The 18,664-nt window shown below is 24.2% G+C and overlaps 2 protein-coding genes across 2 annotated transcripts; one reads left to right on the forward strand and one right to left on the reverse strand.

The window, feature by feature from the left end:
- Positions 1-3,702: 3,702 nt before the first annotated feature.
- On the reverse strand, positions 3,703-5,100 carry PGO_114600 (Plasmodium exported protein, unknown function; the record flags this gene model as incomplete). The annotated part of the gene is made up of 2 exons (XM_028688794.1): positions 3,703-4,758; positions 4,966-5,100. 2 exons carry the CDS (start codon positions 5,098-5,100, stop codon positions 3,703-3,705), a joined length of 1,191 nt encoding a protein of 396 aa, XP_028544595.1.
- Positions 5,101-15,724: 10,624 nt separating this feature from the next.
- PGO_114610 (variable surface protein) lies at positions 15,725-17,400 on the forward strand (the record flags this gene model as incomplete). Its single annotated transcript, XM_028688795.1, has 3 exons — positions 15,725-15,733; positions 16,017-16,979; positions 17,185-17,400. The coding sequence occupies 3 exons, from the start codon at positions 15,725-15,727 to the stop codon at positions 17,398-17,400; spliced, it is 1,188 nt and encodes a 395-aa protein (XP_028544596.1).
- Between the last annotated feature and the right edge of the window lie 1,264 nt (positions 17,401-18,664).

Here is an 18,664-nt window from a genome sequence, read left to right on the forward strand (position 1 = left end):
TTTATATATCCACGCCCCCATATCGTATATGCAAAAATGTACTTTTTTAAGTGTGATTAACGAGACATGGATGATGAGAAGAAGAAAAAAAATAGAAAATGCTTTGAACAACACATGGTTATTGGGCACTGAGCATTTTTGAACATCCGTAACAAAATTATATTAAATATGTGCAAACAGTGATATATACAATGATTTACATAATTATAATTTTCAAGATGTTGTGCATAAAGCAATGTTCGTTTCTCCTTTTTTTTTAATACCTATTTGTACACATGAAATAATCATAATGGCATTAATAGAGGCAGTTGGCAAAAATATATACATATATGTGTATATATAACAAAATATATGACATAATAATTTAAATATATATATCATTCCTAAGAAAGCACAAAAATGTCTGAAGCACAGAGTAAACATTAGACGAAAAGATATATTGCATTGCTATTAATAAATACCCATAACATTATGGAACACAGTAGAATTACCCAGTTTTAAAATAAATATATGTTATGTATTATATATAATTTAAATATATTTATTTTAAGTGTGGTGCAGAGTATATATTTCTACACTATATTTTCTTTTGAAATGGAAGAAGTGTGGAATTGCAGATAAATAAAGGTTTTTTTTAGCTTTTAAGAAAAATATTTGCACATCATTCTTTTTAATTTGTTATATAAATAAAATTATAATACGTTTACTTGTTGAGCTTTTTTTTTTTTTTTTTTTTTGCTTATATATTGAGTTTTTTTTTTTTTTTTTTTTATATGTATATATTTTTCATTACATTTGTAGTTTGGACATGATTGTCAACATTTTCAACTTAGAAAAAAAAAAATTTTTTTTTTTTTGTATTGTATATACATGTTTTTTTCAAATTGGTAAATTCGCATTTATGTTATTTTATTCGTGTTTATTTAATTAATATTACTGTCCATACACATATATATAACCTCCTGTGCACTGATGATAAACCCCCAAAACACATGTTTTTGTACGTACAAAAAACTGTTGTGTATATATAACATGTAAAGTGTGTATAAATCCTTGCACCTTATATGTGTTAATGATTTTAGTTCCCATATATTTTTACAATGTTTTATATGGCCACTATGAACTGATGAATTAATTCGTTCTTTTGATTTAAATAACAAATAATTAAAGAAAATCAACATTTCTTTTTTTAACTGTGTTTTTTTCGTCTCCTTTTTTCGCCGATATAAAAATTTGAATATCGATCGATTTTTATGATCCTTTGTGTAAAAGAAATTTAAAGATAAACGTCTTTCTCATTTATTAAAGGGATAAAAAATTAGAAATTCTCTCTATATTACTTTTGTAGTGTTATTATTTATTTTTCTTTGAGCATATTCTTTTATTAAATATATTTTCTTAAAAGTTCAAGACGGCGAAAAGAGAAAAGGAGGTTTAGAGAAGAAAGGAATCTCCACAGATATTTGAATTGCATGGGGATGGGGATGAAATATTTTCCACCATTTATTAAAATATGAGACATACAGAAATGTAAAATTACGCTGTGTTAATTTTCTTAACAGGTTAAAAATGGTACTTAAGTTAGGGTAATAGCTTAACGTTAAAAGTGAGGAAGAATTAAATACATTTTTTATGAGTCCATGATTTAATGGTCCCAAATTTGCATGTAAAAAAGCATAATAATTATCTACTCCCTCTTTCAGTCGGCATGTATATCTTTCTATGCACATTTCACATTCCCATATTTAACCTTTTCACTGAGCATAAAAATTGTAGAATTAATTATTCAGACATATGTAAAAACTTAAGTATCCACCCCAAGTGGTCCTGTTTTAAGAATGAAATGTATTTTATTTTATTCTTTTTTTTCATTTTACGTGTGTAGCTAATCAAATTTTATATAAAAATATTGACAGGATCTCCTACCCTATATAATTTTTTTTTAGATATTGGACAACTTCATTGTGTCTACTCTTCAGAATCAATAAAATAACACTTTATTAAAAATTTTTAACTTTAGATCGAGTCTTCTTAAAATTATTAGAGGCATTTAATTTATTTATTTATTTTACCATTAAACAAATATGCAGTAATACATTGAGTAAGCAAGAAGGCATATTACAATAAAGAGGGGCTGTCACGGGGATAGTGCATACAAGTGCATGTACAACTACACAGATATTTATTCAATCATTAAATTTGTTAGACATCTTTTCGTAAATGGACTAGATAAAGTCTGAATTTTTTTCTTCCAGTTTTATGCGTATAACAAGTGTCTACACAAATTAGGTTAAAACCCCTACGTAGTATCTAATATGTTCATTTTTGTAATTATATAATTTGCAAAGTGACAAAAGGGGGGAAGGGTAAAAAAAAAAAAAAAAAAAAAAGTTCTTGATAAAACCTAATATTCAATTGTGAAATTCCCGTTTAAATGAATATTAATAATATGTCCCTTTCCCTTTGAGCAGAAAAACAGAATAACGAAAAAATACTAATAATATGAGGGAAAATTATTTGAACCTACCAAAAATATCTCTGAAATGTACGTGCACCAAATGTAAAATGGTTCAAAAATATTGTAAACCACATAATTCCTTTGAATACGTATTTACTTTAAGGAGTAATATTAATGTGGAGCCCATTTCCTCATTCACTTTCCACACTAAAAACAATTCGTTATTTTAGAATGTTTATGATATTCCTCAAAGGTAGAAACACATGTGGGGGATTAGGAGGACATATCTGTAAGATCATCCGTGTGAACAAATTATATATATTTTTGCTGAATAATGTGGATATTATGAATGTTATAAAATATGTTTTGTATTACTGTTGTAAGGAATGATAAAAAGTATTACAAAAATTTTTTTTTTTTTTTAACTGCAATTTGTTCACATTGTGCATTGTGTTATACTAGGTTGGACTGTGTTTTTTGCTGAAAATTTTTTTTTTTTTTTTCAAAAATCACGAGTTATATATTTATAATTTGTTCCCTACGTGTTTTCTATGATAAAGAAGATCAATGCATTATCTCATTGGACTATATATCATTCTAAATTTATATGTATAATTCTAAATATGTAAAAATAAATAAATACATAAATTATGAAAAAATAATAAATTATAAACTTATAAATCAAAGTATAATAAATAATAATAACTTATAATATATATTAAAAAGCATAAATCTTCGTGGATTTCTTACAAAAGGGTAAAGAAGTCATAATACTAGATACAAGCATAAATGTATTATACACATGGGAAATCATTTTTTAAAACATGCACTTGCCGATAAAATTATACAAAATTAATAATATATATATATAGTCTCCATTGTAAAGGATCTTTTAATTTTAAAGGATATATATATATATAATCATAATGTAATTTTTCTTCTTTTTTTTTCTTTTCTTTTTTTCTGCTTTCTTCTTTTTACTTGCACGAATGAAAAAAAAAAATAAAATAAAATAAAAAAAAAACTTCAAAATGATTGTGATTCTTATATATATATATATATATATATATATATATAATAATTGCATATTTGCATGTATATTTATATGCACATTTCTGGTATAATATATTATTAAAATCTAGGAACACTTGACCTTCTTAATATAATATATTTTATTCAAATTAAAGATTTCTTGAAATATATATATAAATTTTTTTAATTTTTTAATTTTTTAATTTTTTTTTTTAATCAAAGTAATATTCTACAGATTTCATGTCGTTAAAGGAACCATAATTTGATACCATTCTACGGCACTTTCTGCTTTTACGCGATACATATAATACGGATAAAAGTAAAAGTATTACAGATGTTATCATACCTACATTTGATGTCATTAGTAGGGATATGATTATGAAGACAATGTTTACTATAACTGGAGATGCAACAGCGAAAAGTTTGCTATATTTTTTTCTAGAAACTGGTCCACCACAGATGTGATCCTTATGTTCTGTAGACATCAATTTGATTAGTTCGGTTTCGTACAAAGCATCAGATTTTTTGAAAAATTTCATTAAATAGGATATTAAATCTCTATCTTTTTTTCTTTCATATGACATGTTTAAAATGTCTGATTTTCCTTTTGCAGATTTTTTTGTTTTTGCAGTTATAATTGATTGGTCATCATAATCGGAATCTTTATAGTATGAATGGGATTTCTCATCATCATAATAATCATCGTCACGATATGAAGATTTACGTGATGATTGCTTGTCGTCGTCATTGTTTGCAGATTCATCTGCAGTTTCATTACCATTATATTTGGTGGATGCTAAGGAATTTTTAGATTCATCTATATCTTCATATTTTCGTGTGCTTCTTGATCTTGTGGATTTACTTGAATAATTACTATTTTCAGATAAGCTTTCCGAACTTTTGTTATATAAGAATTCTTTGGATCCTTTTTTCCCTTTCTTATTATCATGAGATTTGCGTGCGTTAGATTTTTTTCCATTTTTCTTGCTACTCATTAAGGATTTAAACTCACTTTTGAAGTCATCATCTTCTATCAATAATTTTAATCTCCTTTCAAAATGACTATCATCATCTTCATTTACTATATCCATTAATCTTCCATGTATGGAATTATTCTTGCTTTGTACGTCCACATCTCCACCTGCTCTTAATATTCTGCCAGTTCTGGCATCTATAGCATAGTTTGTTGTAAACTCGTTATCGAATGATTGGCCACAAGTTGTCACCTGAGTAGTGTTATGAATAAGTGTTAGAAGTGTGAACATTAGCTATAGAGAAATTATGAAAATATATACAATGGACGTGTACACAAGCTAGGGGCCATATATGCTTGGTAGGTATACATGCATAAGTGTGTGCATACATATAGGGTAGGAACATGTATATAAATGCATAAAAAATATATATAACGACATTATTTTATACTTGAATGTAATATATTTTTCATGGAATAAAAAAAGTGAAATCGCAAAAACTACATTTAGGCCATTAGATGTATATATATAAAATATTTTTTTGTTTACTCCATTGGAATAATACTGCCACGTCCATATTAGCGCATTATATGTAAAAATTTTAAAAAGAAAAAATTTATTGCTTTGTTCCTTCATCTTGTGACATTTCTTCAATTTCCTAAAATCTTGTGTATCAAAATTTTTTTTTTATGTATATGAATAATTATGAAGTAATTCAACTAATATGCATGTATTTATATATTATACATATAATGTGGTATATTCGTTTATAGCTTCATTTATTTATTTTTCTTTATACAATGTTTCTTAAAACTTTTTAAAAGTATTTTTTTTTTTTTTTTTTATTATTATATATTACCAAACTTTTTTTTTATGGGCTGAAATAAACTTTTATTAAAATTATTAAAATGGGTACTATGTATGTAAATTAGGGAAAAATTAAATAAATAACTAAAATATTTTCGTTAGCAAATTTCCTAAAAGAATATTATATTAAATGATATATTATTATAATGTTTCATGTAAATTACTAAGAAATAAATGAAAATTAGGAAAAAAAATGCTTCTTAATAACTAATATGTAGCGTGAAATAATTATTTTTCTAAAAAATGCAAAATTTTTAGTTGTGATTTTTATATGCGTTATTTGTGGAAATAGTAAATTATTAAAATATAATTTACATTCTTTTAAAAAGTACATATAAAATGAATGACATTTTTATATGGAATAAAAACATGTATATTAATTTTTTTATTACATTAATTATAGGGGAAATAAGTAATTCAATGGATATAACATATATATACTTTTTTTTTACTTAATGAAATTATTTTATTTTTATTTTTAGAATTAGAAAAATTGTAATAAAATGAATGATTTTAAAAAAAAATTTCATATTATTTTTAGAAAAACATTTTTGGTGAAAAAAAAAAAAAATGTAATAAAAGAATAGTAATGAAAAGAAAAAAAATCTAAATAAAGGGGTGTAAATAAAAAATAACAAAATAATTATGTGTATATATTTATATCATTACATTTACTTATAAAACTTGTGATTTCGATTATATTAAAATTAAATTTTTTTTTTTTTTCTGTATTTCAAGCTGAAAATAAAAGAACAATTGATATAAAATAAAAGAAAAAAATTATATATATAAATGATCCTAATTTTTTTTTCTATGTCAATGATATACGTATATTTAATAACGTTATATTTATGTAATATAAAAATAAATATCATTTACAATTTTTTTTCTTAATATTGACGATGGAAAAGCCCAATGCATATTCAATCCAAGGGAGTTGTGCGAAAGAATCATAAAATAATTTACGTATGACACAGGCCAAAAAATAAAGATAATAAAATAAAAAGGACTTTCCAATGAAACAATAAACATATATATTATACACATATATATTTTTTTTTAAAAGGAATTAAATGAAATTCTATGCACATTTTATTTTATGTATACTCTTGATTTATTCTATAAAAAAAAAAAAACAATAAACAGAAGAAAATATATTATAAAATTATATAATGTAATATAGTAAAAGGGATAAAAAAAAAAAAACAATTAAAATTATAATAATAGTAGAACAAAGAAAGCAATTATTGTGTCACACTAGATATGAATAGGTGGAACACATTATTAATTAGTTATAATTTTTCAATAGAAAAAAATAAAAAAGCAATAAAAATCTACACTTATTAACAGGGATTAAAAATTCTCCAATAATGATACATAGAAAAAAAATATTTGACACATTATACGACAAGAATGATAATTTGTAATGTAATGTAATTCTTTGAAAATTATTGTGCATACATATGGCTATTAAAATATTAATTTTTTTTTAGTTATAATACACGCTGCTCTTGTCGTTGGAAAGTATTACACAGGTGTGTTATACACACATAATAACACTTTAAGATGAACAACACTGCACTGAAAACATTCCTGTATCTCTGCACGTGGTCCCCATGATAAAGGATTATGTAATATAGAATATTTACAGTGATAGTTTTTAGTATGTGCTACATGTGTAATAGTGAATATATATATAAGATACAGATTAATATACACAATTAGAGGTATTTCTGACAACGAATGTTATTACTCCGCATAAACCGAATTTGTTATTTTAATGTTGGAGTATCGTGCTAGTATTATTTAAAAAACAAAAAAAATTGAATGCCTATATGTATACACACATACATATATATATATAATTTTGAATATTCAAGCTTTGAATAACTTTTACCTTTGGGTATATGGAAAATTAACATCTTATATTTTATATATGTGTTTTCTAGTTCATAAAATGTTATGAAGTATTGTACTAGATTTTTTCTTGAATATTTCGGGTAATTCATAAACTTTTTCCATAATTTTAGAATAATTACATATAAATTGGTGTGTGGAACCTTTCAAAATGCGCTATTATGTAACATTTTTTATTAAAATTTCAGTTTTCCCTATTATAAATATTAGAGCTACTATGTTTTTAATAACAAATACTTTTCATTTTATCTTTTCATTATATTTGATGGTTCTAGGTTAATACCTTTTTAAATTTCTTAATGTATTTTCACTGAAACTATATAATGTTTTAATATGTATATGTGTAACAATTTGAGGGATGCAGATTAAGTTAAATAAACACAAGTACATCTCAGAACCCCATAAAAAGTATAAATGGGAGGAACACGTAATATTATTTTAAACTCAAAAGAAGTTAACTAGATTTCTTAGGTTCTATTGTGGATCAGAAGAATATCCCTTTATATATAATTATTTTTCGCAGATCCGTAATAACAAAAAAAGGATAATATGTACACAAAAAATAAAAAAAAATAAAAGCATATGTTAATGTACTAAAGAGTAACCAAATTTTTCAATTTTTTTCATTTATATTTTAGTATTTTTTCAAAAAAAAAATATAATATTATAAACAATTCTTTATTTATTTTATTTGTATCTTAGTAATATATAGCATAAATGTAAATATTAATTTTGTTCTTCTAGTTACGAGTATATGAAATATTATTAAAAATGCCATTTTTATTATAAGATTTGTCTTTCATTCTTGTGCAAATATCACTTCATAATGATTCATTTTTTGTAATAACTGTTTCATATTTTATTTACGGAAGACACACGTTTGAGGGGATCACAGATATTATTTGATTAGTTAAAATTGTGCTCCTCAGAAAAAACGTCAATATAGTTATTATAAAATAGCACTTGCTTCTACAAGTGCTCAGTCCAAGTCTGCCATGTGTTTTTTTTTATTCAATATATATTAAGACACAGCTAATTAATGTTAAAAGAAAAAAAAAAAAAAAAAAAAAAAAAAAAACTATATTATTTTGGATGTATACATATGTACATATTTATAGCCTTATATTTGAATTATTCTAAATGCATTTCATAATTTTTAAGTGCATAAATGTGAAGTATAGGAAAAATGTATTATAAAGTGCTCTCAAATCATAATATAGACATCAAATATGACGGGTTTTAAATGCCTGCTATACATTAATCATGGAAGATTATAAAAATTGTTATATATATTTAGAGACTCAAAATAGTGGTGATATTTTCGTCTCTACACAAGAATCTAAAATAGATAGAAGCATGTAACTAGACCTATCTTGGTGAGTTACAGGAAAAGCTGAAAGAAAACATATATCTTGAATATTATTAATGATATACACGATTTAATTGTATTCAAGCAAATGCACGTTCTTAGTACTGATAACATTGTTGTTAATGCTGAATAAGGTTTAAAGGTTGTTGAAAAATGGAGCTTAATGATATGAAATTTTTTTTAAGAGCACTAAATTAAATTCATGCTTATGCTTAATGAATTCTTATAAACAAGGAGTAAGAATATGCCTTTGAAATAAACCAAATTGTAGTTTATTAATATAATTTGTTACATTTCAATGCAATTTTCACTTACTAATTATAAAAGATATTTTCCGAATTATAAGAAAATTGAAAAGGTATATGGATAAAGGGATTAATAATTTTATATATAACATATCAACATCTATTGCTGTGCATGAACCTTTTCTTTTATAACATATTAGAAGTGAATATTAAATGGAGGTGACCTTGACATGTGTAGTAATGACAAAGATCTGTTGTAAAAGCACTGAGAACACATAATAATGACAAAAATATAATAATGTGTAAAGTAAGAAAAAAAATGTTCTCAATTTTATTATTAACTAGTAAAAGTCAGATCTTACTTTCAGTTTAAACTGGTAAAGCAACGATGTATAATTATGCACTTTAGTTGTGAATTTAATTTATAGAAAATAATGGAATTTAGAGGAATTTCAGTGATCTGAAGCGACAGAAAATTCTGAAACAAGTTCTTGTTTATGTTTCGCATACATATATAAAGATACACATGAATAAGTGGACGTAACGCATGTACATACACATATGATGAAGAAATAAAAAAAAAAAAAAAAAAAATGACAAATATTAGATGAAAAAAAATTTTACTGGTACTATGGAGTTTTTTTTTTAAATTTAGTTAAGTTTCTATTATACAGTATGTCCACAATAAATAATTCTGCTTTAAGAAAATTAATTTGTTTATTTTTCTTGAATAAGCAGAAAAAACAAAATTCTTTATCTATTCATTATTCAATCTTTTGTAATTTTTTAAGTATAACTTTTTATTAGCTTTTCATTTTGTTTAAACATATATTTTTTTAGCCTTTGATACTTATTCTAATATTTATATTTTCATTACGATTTATATTATAATTGTAGAGCATTGTAAAAATACTTGTTTTGAACTGCTCGAATATTTAAAAGAATATAGGATAACTCTATTAAATACTTCAACTCGATTTAGGAGCTCTTTTAAAATTATATTAAGCCACTTAGTGCGCTGGAGTGTAAAAGAATAGACAAATAGTGAGCATTTTTTAAAAATATTCATGGAGTGTCTGGGAAAAAGTACTTATAAAATTATTAGCCCTTTGAAATGAGGCATATAATTCGCAAACATAAATGAGCACTTAAAAATAACTTAAATTTGGAATATTCCTTAACAAAAATATAAGATTTTTCTATTTTCTGTTACTCGTAGGGCATTGTACAAATGGGTATCAGCATTTATGTGTTAGTCATATTTTATGAAATTATTTTTTTTTTTTTTCATCATTTAATAAGAGGAGCAAACGTCCTGTATTTATTTACATTAGAGTATATAATAAAATATGAAAAATAAAATGAACTACATGTGCCTATGAAATAAGTAAATTAGCTAAAGTGATAAATTTTTATTTTTTTCATTTTATTATTTTTATCGCATAATATGGCATGTTATAATTTGTAATTATTGTTTTTTACAAATTTTTACATTGTGTAAGGGTAAGCATATGCTTGAAAATGTTGCAAAAAAGGAAAATAAAAAACAAAAAAAGGATCACTGACTTTTGCTCATCCATTCAAAGAAATGGTCCTCATTTATTTTACGCTTAACTTGTGAAAGAGCAAGAATTGACATGAAATTCAAAGCAAATTTAAAATAATGTTGCAAAACCAGGACACTAGTTAAACACATTTTTATGAGCAAAATATTAAACTATTTTTAAACATTTGTGAAATTTAATAAATGTGTGCATAGCTTTGTAAAAACAATGTTAGATGTCATCCTATTACATTACGAATAAAGTTAAAAAAAATAATAATAAATGTACTCAGTTGTAAGCAGTTCTATATAGTGAAAGTTGATAATCTAACAGTTTAGCAGAAAAATTAGTGAAATAGGGAAATATATATAATAATGTTTACCCTATAAAAACATTAGTACATTTTAACAAATCTGTTAGTAATTACAGTTGTACTGACTATAGGTATAAGTTTGCATAAAAAACCCATTGTCAAAAGTAGTGTACAAGTTATTGAACTTTTTAAAGACGTAGCTAAAAGTGACCTATGTCTCGGAATAGTAAATATTATAAAGGAAAATTAAAATAAAAAATTAAAATAGTTACGTTAAAAAAAAAAAAAAAAAAAAAAAAAAAAAATATATATATATATATAATATTTAACTTTTTATTCTGTGTAGCATAATTAAATAAACATTTAAAATTTAAATTGTCATGGCAACTATGTCTGAGTAGTGGTGAATATATAACTATTTTATTATTATATCATTATTATTATTTTTTTTTTTTTTTGCTACTGGCACTATCTTTTACAAAGCATAAACATAATATTATAATAAAGCATTGAACATATTGTAATTCCTAAAAATAATATATTCTTAGACGAACAAAATATCCATGATAGATCAATTTTTTATGGAAAAATATTTGTATAAATGATGATAAATTTCCTTCTTTCTCAGTATGAAACATTTTTATTAAACAATGTAATTAAAGAATAGACCTAATTAAATATATTGGTGAAAAGTTATAAATATTATGATTTTACTTTATTGTGATTATTTAAAAATAATTCTAATTCGTGTGAACAATTTGAGAGTAAGTGTAAATAGTATATACATAAATAGCGTATGAAAAACATATGCTATTTTTCTGTGGGTTCATTCAAAAAAGGATGGACTCAATTTGAACATACATTATTAACCACATGGGACGATAATAACGGTAAATGAAGAAGCCATGGGCCCTCTAGTGGTGTTTTGTAAAATGTTATAAGGATGTCCTAATGTATAAGTATTAAGCTTATTTACCTTATGAGCTAATGCAGCACAATATTACTAGAATAATAAAATTATTACTGAATAAGAGCTTAATAATAATCACCTAGTGATCAAATATCTATTAATTTACACATGCATGTTATTATCTTATGTGTTTATTAGAAAGTATACCAGAAAATTAAAAAAAACACATGTGCACAAAATTGTAATATATGAAAAGTCGTTAAATGGGTTACGTGAAAAAAATATTTCATATATGAAATATATTCTCATAAAAAATTTACACATTTTTAAAAGTAACTTCTTATATTTGTATAGCGTTAAATGTGTTCACAAAAATTGTAATAATGTGTCAGTGTGGAAAACTTTGAACATTTTACAATTTCACTTGACATGGCGAATTTAAAAAAGAAAAAAAGGATTATCGTAAAATTAGTAGAGGAAGTAATTAAAGACGTACTTTCTCATCTAATTTGTCATAGTTAAAGTTGTTAGCTAAACAGTCTAATTGTTTGCGATGAAAATGGTATTAAAGGCTTTAGGACATTAATAGTAAACATATGGTTTGTTATGATTCTAATATTTATAATTTTATTACACAAGTGTAAAATAAAAATCATAAATTCGTAAAGAACGTTCTCAGAGGTATAAATATGTGGAACATACATAATGGCTATATAAAGAATATATAATTAAAAAAAAATATCGTTTTATCTTTTTCATCTTAAATCCTTTCCGCTTATTTGATTATTATAAAACAAAAGTAATAACTATATAATTTGTTATTATATTTTTTTATTGTTTTTTTTTTTTTTTTTTTTTCTTTGTTATAATTAAGAACAGTTTGGTGCTTTTCGAAGAAGACCTTTTTTTTTTATAACGTGAAATCATTTAGTTTTTTCCACGGGAGAAATATAATCGATTATTAAGCCATTGATACTTGTTCTTTAGGATATTGTGGTTTTCATTAAATAATAAAATTTAATTTAAATACCCTTTTCTTCATTCTTATTTATATGTGTATATTTCAAACATTGTGATTTGTTTGAAATGAATGCGTCCTAAGCGCTTTAAAATATTTATTATCATGTCACATTAGCATGTATTAATGGGAATTGAATTAATATGTCTTTAGCAGACTCCATCATCATAAAATGTCTATTTCACTTGAAGAATAAAAATGGAATAATCATTAGTAAAAACATCGTCATAAATCAGATAATAAGAGATGCACGAAATTGTAAGTAGTGAATTTTGTTATGAAAAAAAGAAAAACAAAAATTTATAAATGTCCAACTTGTTATTTTAATAACGATATAACATTATATTTTGATAGTAAATTTCATAAAAAATAGTGCTTCCCCGTTTATTAACAATTGTTACGTAGAAAATAATGCAAAAAAAGAAAAAAAAAAAAAAAAAAAACTTTCATTAGTAAAGAGGGCATTAAGCAAAATAAATAACATCCAAGCGTGTAAAAAATGAGAAACGGATGATAAATTTAAAATTTGTACACATAAATAATTAGGCTTAACTGACATAAAATTCCATGATCCAGTAATTATAATATGCACATATGTAAACTTTTTTTTCAGAAAAAATATAATTTGAAAAAATTATATTATGCACATTAATAATTATTAAAAGATTTACACCCATTATTCGTGGAATTATATGAAATATACCCTATATTTTCTTATAACGAGGCTCCTACTCTTCACTCCTTGGATTTATTTTTCTTTAAAAAAAATATTTAAAATTACATTCCACAACGGTAAACAAAATGGGAAAGAATTAAAAAAAATTAGTGTAAGTGTGACAAACATGGCAAATCTAGAAAATATGACAAATGTAGTAAATATAGCGAACGTAACACGTAAACTAAATAAATTCCCCCAATTACGAGGCCAACGTGGAATTACATATTATTTAATGGAATTTTCATAAATTCAATTTATGAAAATTTTTTATACATTTGTAAGATATGATTAAATATTCATTACATGCATGGAAATGTATTAAATCGTTTATTTTAAAAGAATTTGCAAGCCCATTTTATAGAATTATGTGTACACCACCCTGGTCTTTGCAATAAATTAATCATTTTTACGGTTTATGTATATGTATATATTTAGGTAAGGAACCAAAATACATATTTATTTAATTTTATGATGTTGTACGGTACTATATAATGATATTTACCCCATTCTCAATTTAGTACAAAAAAAAAAAAAAAAATATAATTAATAACTAGTGAGTGTAACACAATATCTATTTAATGTTATTAGTCCATCCATTTTAATGTATTATTGGATGAGACGTTTTTGCGTGTGTATATAAGTGAAATAACAATATTTTGTTTGTTTGATGTGAGTATAAAATAATTAAGTAATGTATATAGCCTACAGTATACTATTAGATATGTTTCCCTAGCTAATATGTATATATATAAGACATTTAAAATTAGTGTTATGTAAAATTATTCATTTATATATATATAATAAAAAAATAGGAAGTCTTTATTTACTAGTCTCTTGTTTTATCGTGCTTAAATGCATAACAATTTTTATATTTCTTGTCATACATAATTGTGGTATAAAATATATATATATATATATATATATATATATATATATCGCTGCTTAACCAGAATATTCAAATTTTCTAAATTTTTGTGCCAATTTAATTGAGGTTTAAAAGATTTTGCATCATAGATTCACAAGAGTTAATTTATATTTTAAATAAAGATGGGTTTAATTATTTTGTTTTATATTTTTTAAATCTTGCGTTTGTGCACAATACATGTATGGGTTCATATTTATGTTTTAAGAACCCCCCAAATGTATAATATATGCAAGCATATACGTACGTATATATACAAGTATTATATTATATATATATTATATATGCAACACTGCTTTAGTAATGAACAACGCACGTTGTAAAAAAAAAAAAAAAAAAAAAAAAAAAAAGGCTCCAAATAATTAAAAAATAAAAGTATCAAAGGATAAAAAATATAATAATAATGAGCAAGTTATAGGTCAAAAAAAAGAGTCGATTCATGATTTAAAATTTTCTCAGGGTGGAATCTAGTCCTGAATAGAATAAATTATTGAAAATTTGCTTTGGTAAAAAATAAAAATTTAGCCTATAATAATATATATTATATATCCCCTCCCTGTTTTTATGTATTTTATAATAAAATATATATGTTGATATAGTGCTTAAAAAAATATTCTACAAATTTTTTTGTGTTTATAAGTATGTAACGATTAATTTTATATAAAAAGTTTAAATTTAATTATTATTATATATAAAGATTAAAATAATGTTATTTTAACATAATTAACGGCACTATTTAATTTTTACGAATGTGATTGTATAAAAATAGTTACATATATATATGTAATAATGTAAAATAAACGAATAACTCATTTATCGTGAAGATATAATAATTTTACGTCTTTCTATTGTTACTAACAAAAAAATATATCAGTTTTTTTATTAATAAAACATTTATAACAACGATTAAAATAGTATTTATATATTTATGTAGATATATATATAAAGATTTCTATGAAATAATCCATTTGAATAGCTGATGATATACGGATTATTTATATATATACATCTATATAATTGTAAATCTGCTTATTTAAAAGTAGAAGCCATGTGATTTTTTTTTTTTTCATAAATGTGTATAAAGATTTTATTAAATGTTTTTTAAGGTATGATTTTATCACAAATTTTTACCACTTTGTTTTACTTAAATAAGCTATATTTTGTATGTAAAATACCCCTGTTAGTTGTGTAATGATTAGTATAGTTTTAATATTGTAATGGATTATTCCGCAATGGACATATTACGTTGCAATTCTTTTGTTTTATAAATGATTACTTATATACATTAAAAAAAAAAAAAAAATTGTGTTTATAAGCTGTGTGTCTCAATAAATGAAGGCTTTTTATTTATTAGAAATAAACAATTAATGCCTTACAAATGTTATTCATTTAAATACAATTCATGTATATCCAAATTTACAATAGGACCATTCATAAATGGAAAAAGTAAGCCCCTTTTTATTGCATAACATTGTATTTCCATTTTTTCCATTATATGCATTATTTGTTCTTGCTAGTATCCGTATGCATATAACTATTATCATTTTTATTTTTTATGATTGTGTTTGTCATACATTTTTAAGTGTCTCAGCCCTTTTATGAATTTGCTTTTCGGATAAAGGCACCTAGTGTTACAATTTCGTCTGAATGTAAATTTATTAATGAGCTTACGAATGTGTTGTTATTTGTAATATCCAAAATATTATTCTCCTTTTTTTTTTTGCATTAGGACTCGAAATATCACCATTTACCTTCCTACGTATATTACGATAAATTGAATGATGATATAGTTGAAGATGATGAAAATGCATATTGGAACTCCATAGAATCATCGTTTGAAGAAACGCCATGGATTCGCGATGTTTTTTTTAAACTGGAAAGAAATTTAACTGAAATAAATGAAAGTCGTGCTGAAGACAATCTAAGTAAGAAACATTGTTATGATTTAAACTATTGGTTATATGAACAGGTGTATGCAAATCTTAATAACAATGAAAATGATGAAAATTTTTATAAAATTATTGACGGTCTTCAAGATGCATGGTCAGATATAAATAAAGACAAATTCCCCAATGAAAATAACTTGTGCTACCCTGATAAGACGTTAACTGATATGCATTATTTAAAAGATGTTAAACACTTGTTTGACTTTATTGAAGATTTTTCTACCATTAAATCTGAAGCTATTAAGGATACCAATAGTGCATGTTATAAGTATATTGATCATCTTAAAGAAAAGGTCCCTTTATACTATGAATGGAGTGGAATATGCACAATGGAGGAAGAGAATATATGTACAAAATATATTGATGAGTATCCAAAATATAATCCTAAAAATGTATTGCAAAATTTGTCTGTAGCAAGTCTTGCGTTTTCATCCATATTTAATGAATGTTATCAAAATATTATAAATCTGTTTTCAGAAGCAGAAAAAATCCCTCCACGTACTGAACTTAAGCATAGAAATATAACAGGGCAACCTGACAGTTCTATAGTAAAAGTAGGGGGTAGGGTTTTAGCAGAATCTGGAAGTGATACATCCCAACCTGGAAACATGTTAATTGGCATTAATGCTTTAGCTACTTCAGTATTTACTGTGTTAAAACAATTCAACTCTTATGTGCTCAGAATGGTTGCCCCATTGAGTGTTTCACTTTTGAGCCTATTTTTATTTATATATGTCTTGTATAAGGTAAAAAAAAAAAAAAATAAATAAAAAAATAAGTAAATAAATAAAATAAAATAAATGTGTATATATGATGTTATTTTATTTGTGAAAAAATTTACATTTATACATTGAACTTTTCATATTACTATGTTTTTACTTGAGTGAAATAGAATAAATATGAATTATTATTAACTTTTTATTCCTTTTTTTTTTTTTTTTTTTTTCATAGTTTACTCCAATTGGGAAATCTATATTATATACCCACGGGAGAATAAAAAGCAAACTAAGTCAAAACACAAATGATGATAAAAACGATGACGACGATGATGATGGTGATGATGATGATGATGATGACGACGATGATGATGGTGATGATGATGATGATGATGACAGCAGCATGAAATCATCAAGTGAAAGTTTGGATTCATTAAAGAGTCTTTCTTAGGGGAACATAAAATCACAAAGATCAAATGCAGATTTACCAAATGGAGTATAAGTTTAGCTGAAAAACAGTTTTAATTATTATAATATGAGAGCAAAGTTTTAGTAACATTTCAAGTTCAAAATTAAAAAGAATGTTTATAAAATAGATAAATGGAAACAATGAAGAGACTGTATATATTTGTACACATTATATATATATATATATATATATATCTATATATACTTTATGCAAACTCACCTCAATTTAAGGTATCTATAGTAATGTAGAGAACATTTTATGGTGACATTGATGCAGAACGTGGGCTGAGAAAAAAGAGAAAAAAAAAGAAGAAGCACACATGCAAATTAAAAATGCGTAAACACATTCTCTGAATAAATAATTTGAAGTTAACAGAACGGAATGCCAAAAGAGGGAGAGGAACACAACCCTTGTGTCATCAATTACCCTTTGATTCACACTTTTGCTAAGCAGCAATGTGAAAAATACTAAAAGAAAGGATTATCTTTCTCATGGGATAGAAAGAAACACCTGAAATGGATTGGAAATATAAGCTCGAATTGATTTCCCTATATTGTCTTTTTTGTTGTTTGCATAGGAAATTACTTAAAGGAGACGCTTACAAATAATTTGTGGTAGTAATAAATTTCTGTGGTAAACAGAAGAAATTCCTTGTGGGTAGAAACAACATCAAATAATCGTATACTTTTATAAGTCATCATGATAAAACTGTAAATCGTGTTCATACAAAAACACACATATGATTATGTAATATTGTTATATAAGTTTGTTGCAATAAAGTATACTGGAATAGGCTTAGTAAAAATTGACGATTCAATTATAATAAGCTTATGGATTGTTAGCAATTGTGCAAAATGGCAATATATTGGACATTATGAAAAGTTACAGAAAGATGTAAATATATAAATAGGAAATTTATGCAAGGCATATCACATATAATTCTCATTGATTAGCTGATAATATTATCGCACAGAATTGTAACCGAGGGACGGAACATTAGTTAGTGCACATTCTATAGGGTTTTGAAAAGTGTATTGACACAAGGGTACTATAAAAAGATGTTATAACGTATGACAAAATAAAAGTTTCACATTATATAATTTGAGAAATTTGCGTTCCTCTGATGATCAGATAAATGATACATACCTTTAAATAGACTATAATATATTTATGAATTCGTGAAAAATGTGGACGAAAAATTATGCATTATAAACTAGATTTCACTTTTGTGATGTTTATTTTTTCT

This window comes from Plasmodium gonderi (assembly GCF_002157705.1).
Source record: "Plasmodium gonderi DNA, contig: Chr11, whole genome shotgun sequence".
Lineage (NCBI taxonomy): Eukaryota > Apicomplexa > Aconoidasida > Haemosporida > Plasmodiidae > Plasmodium > Plasmodium gonderi.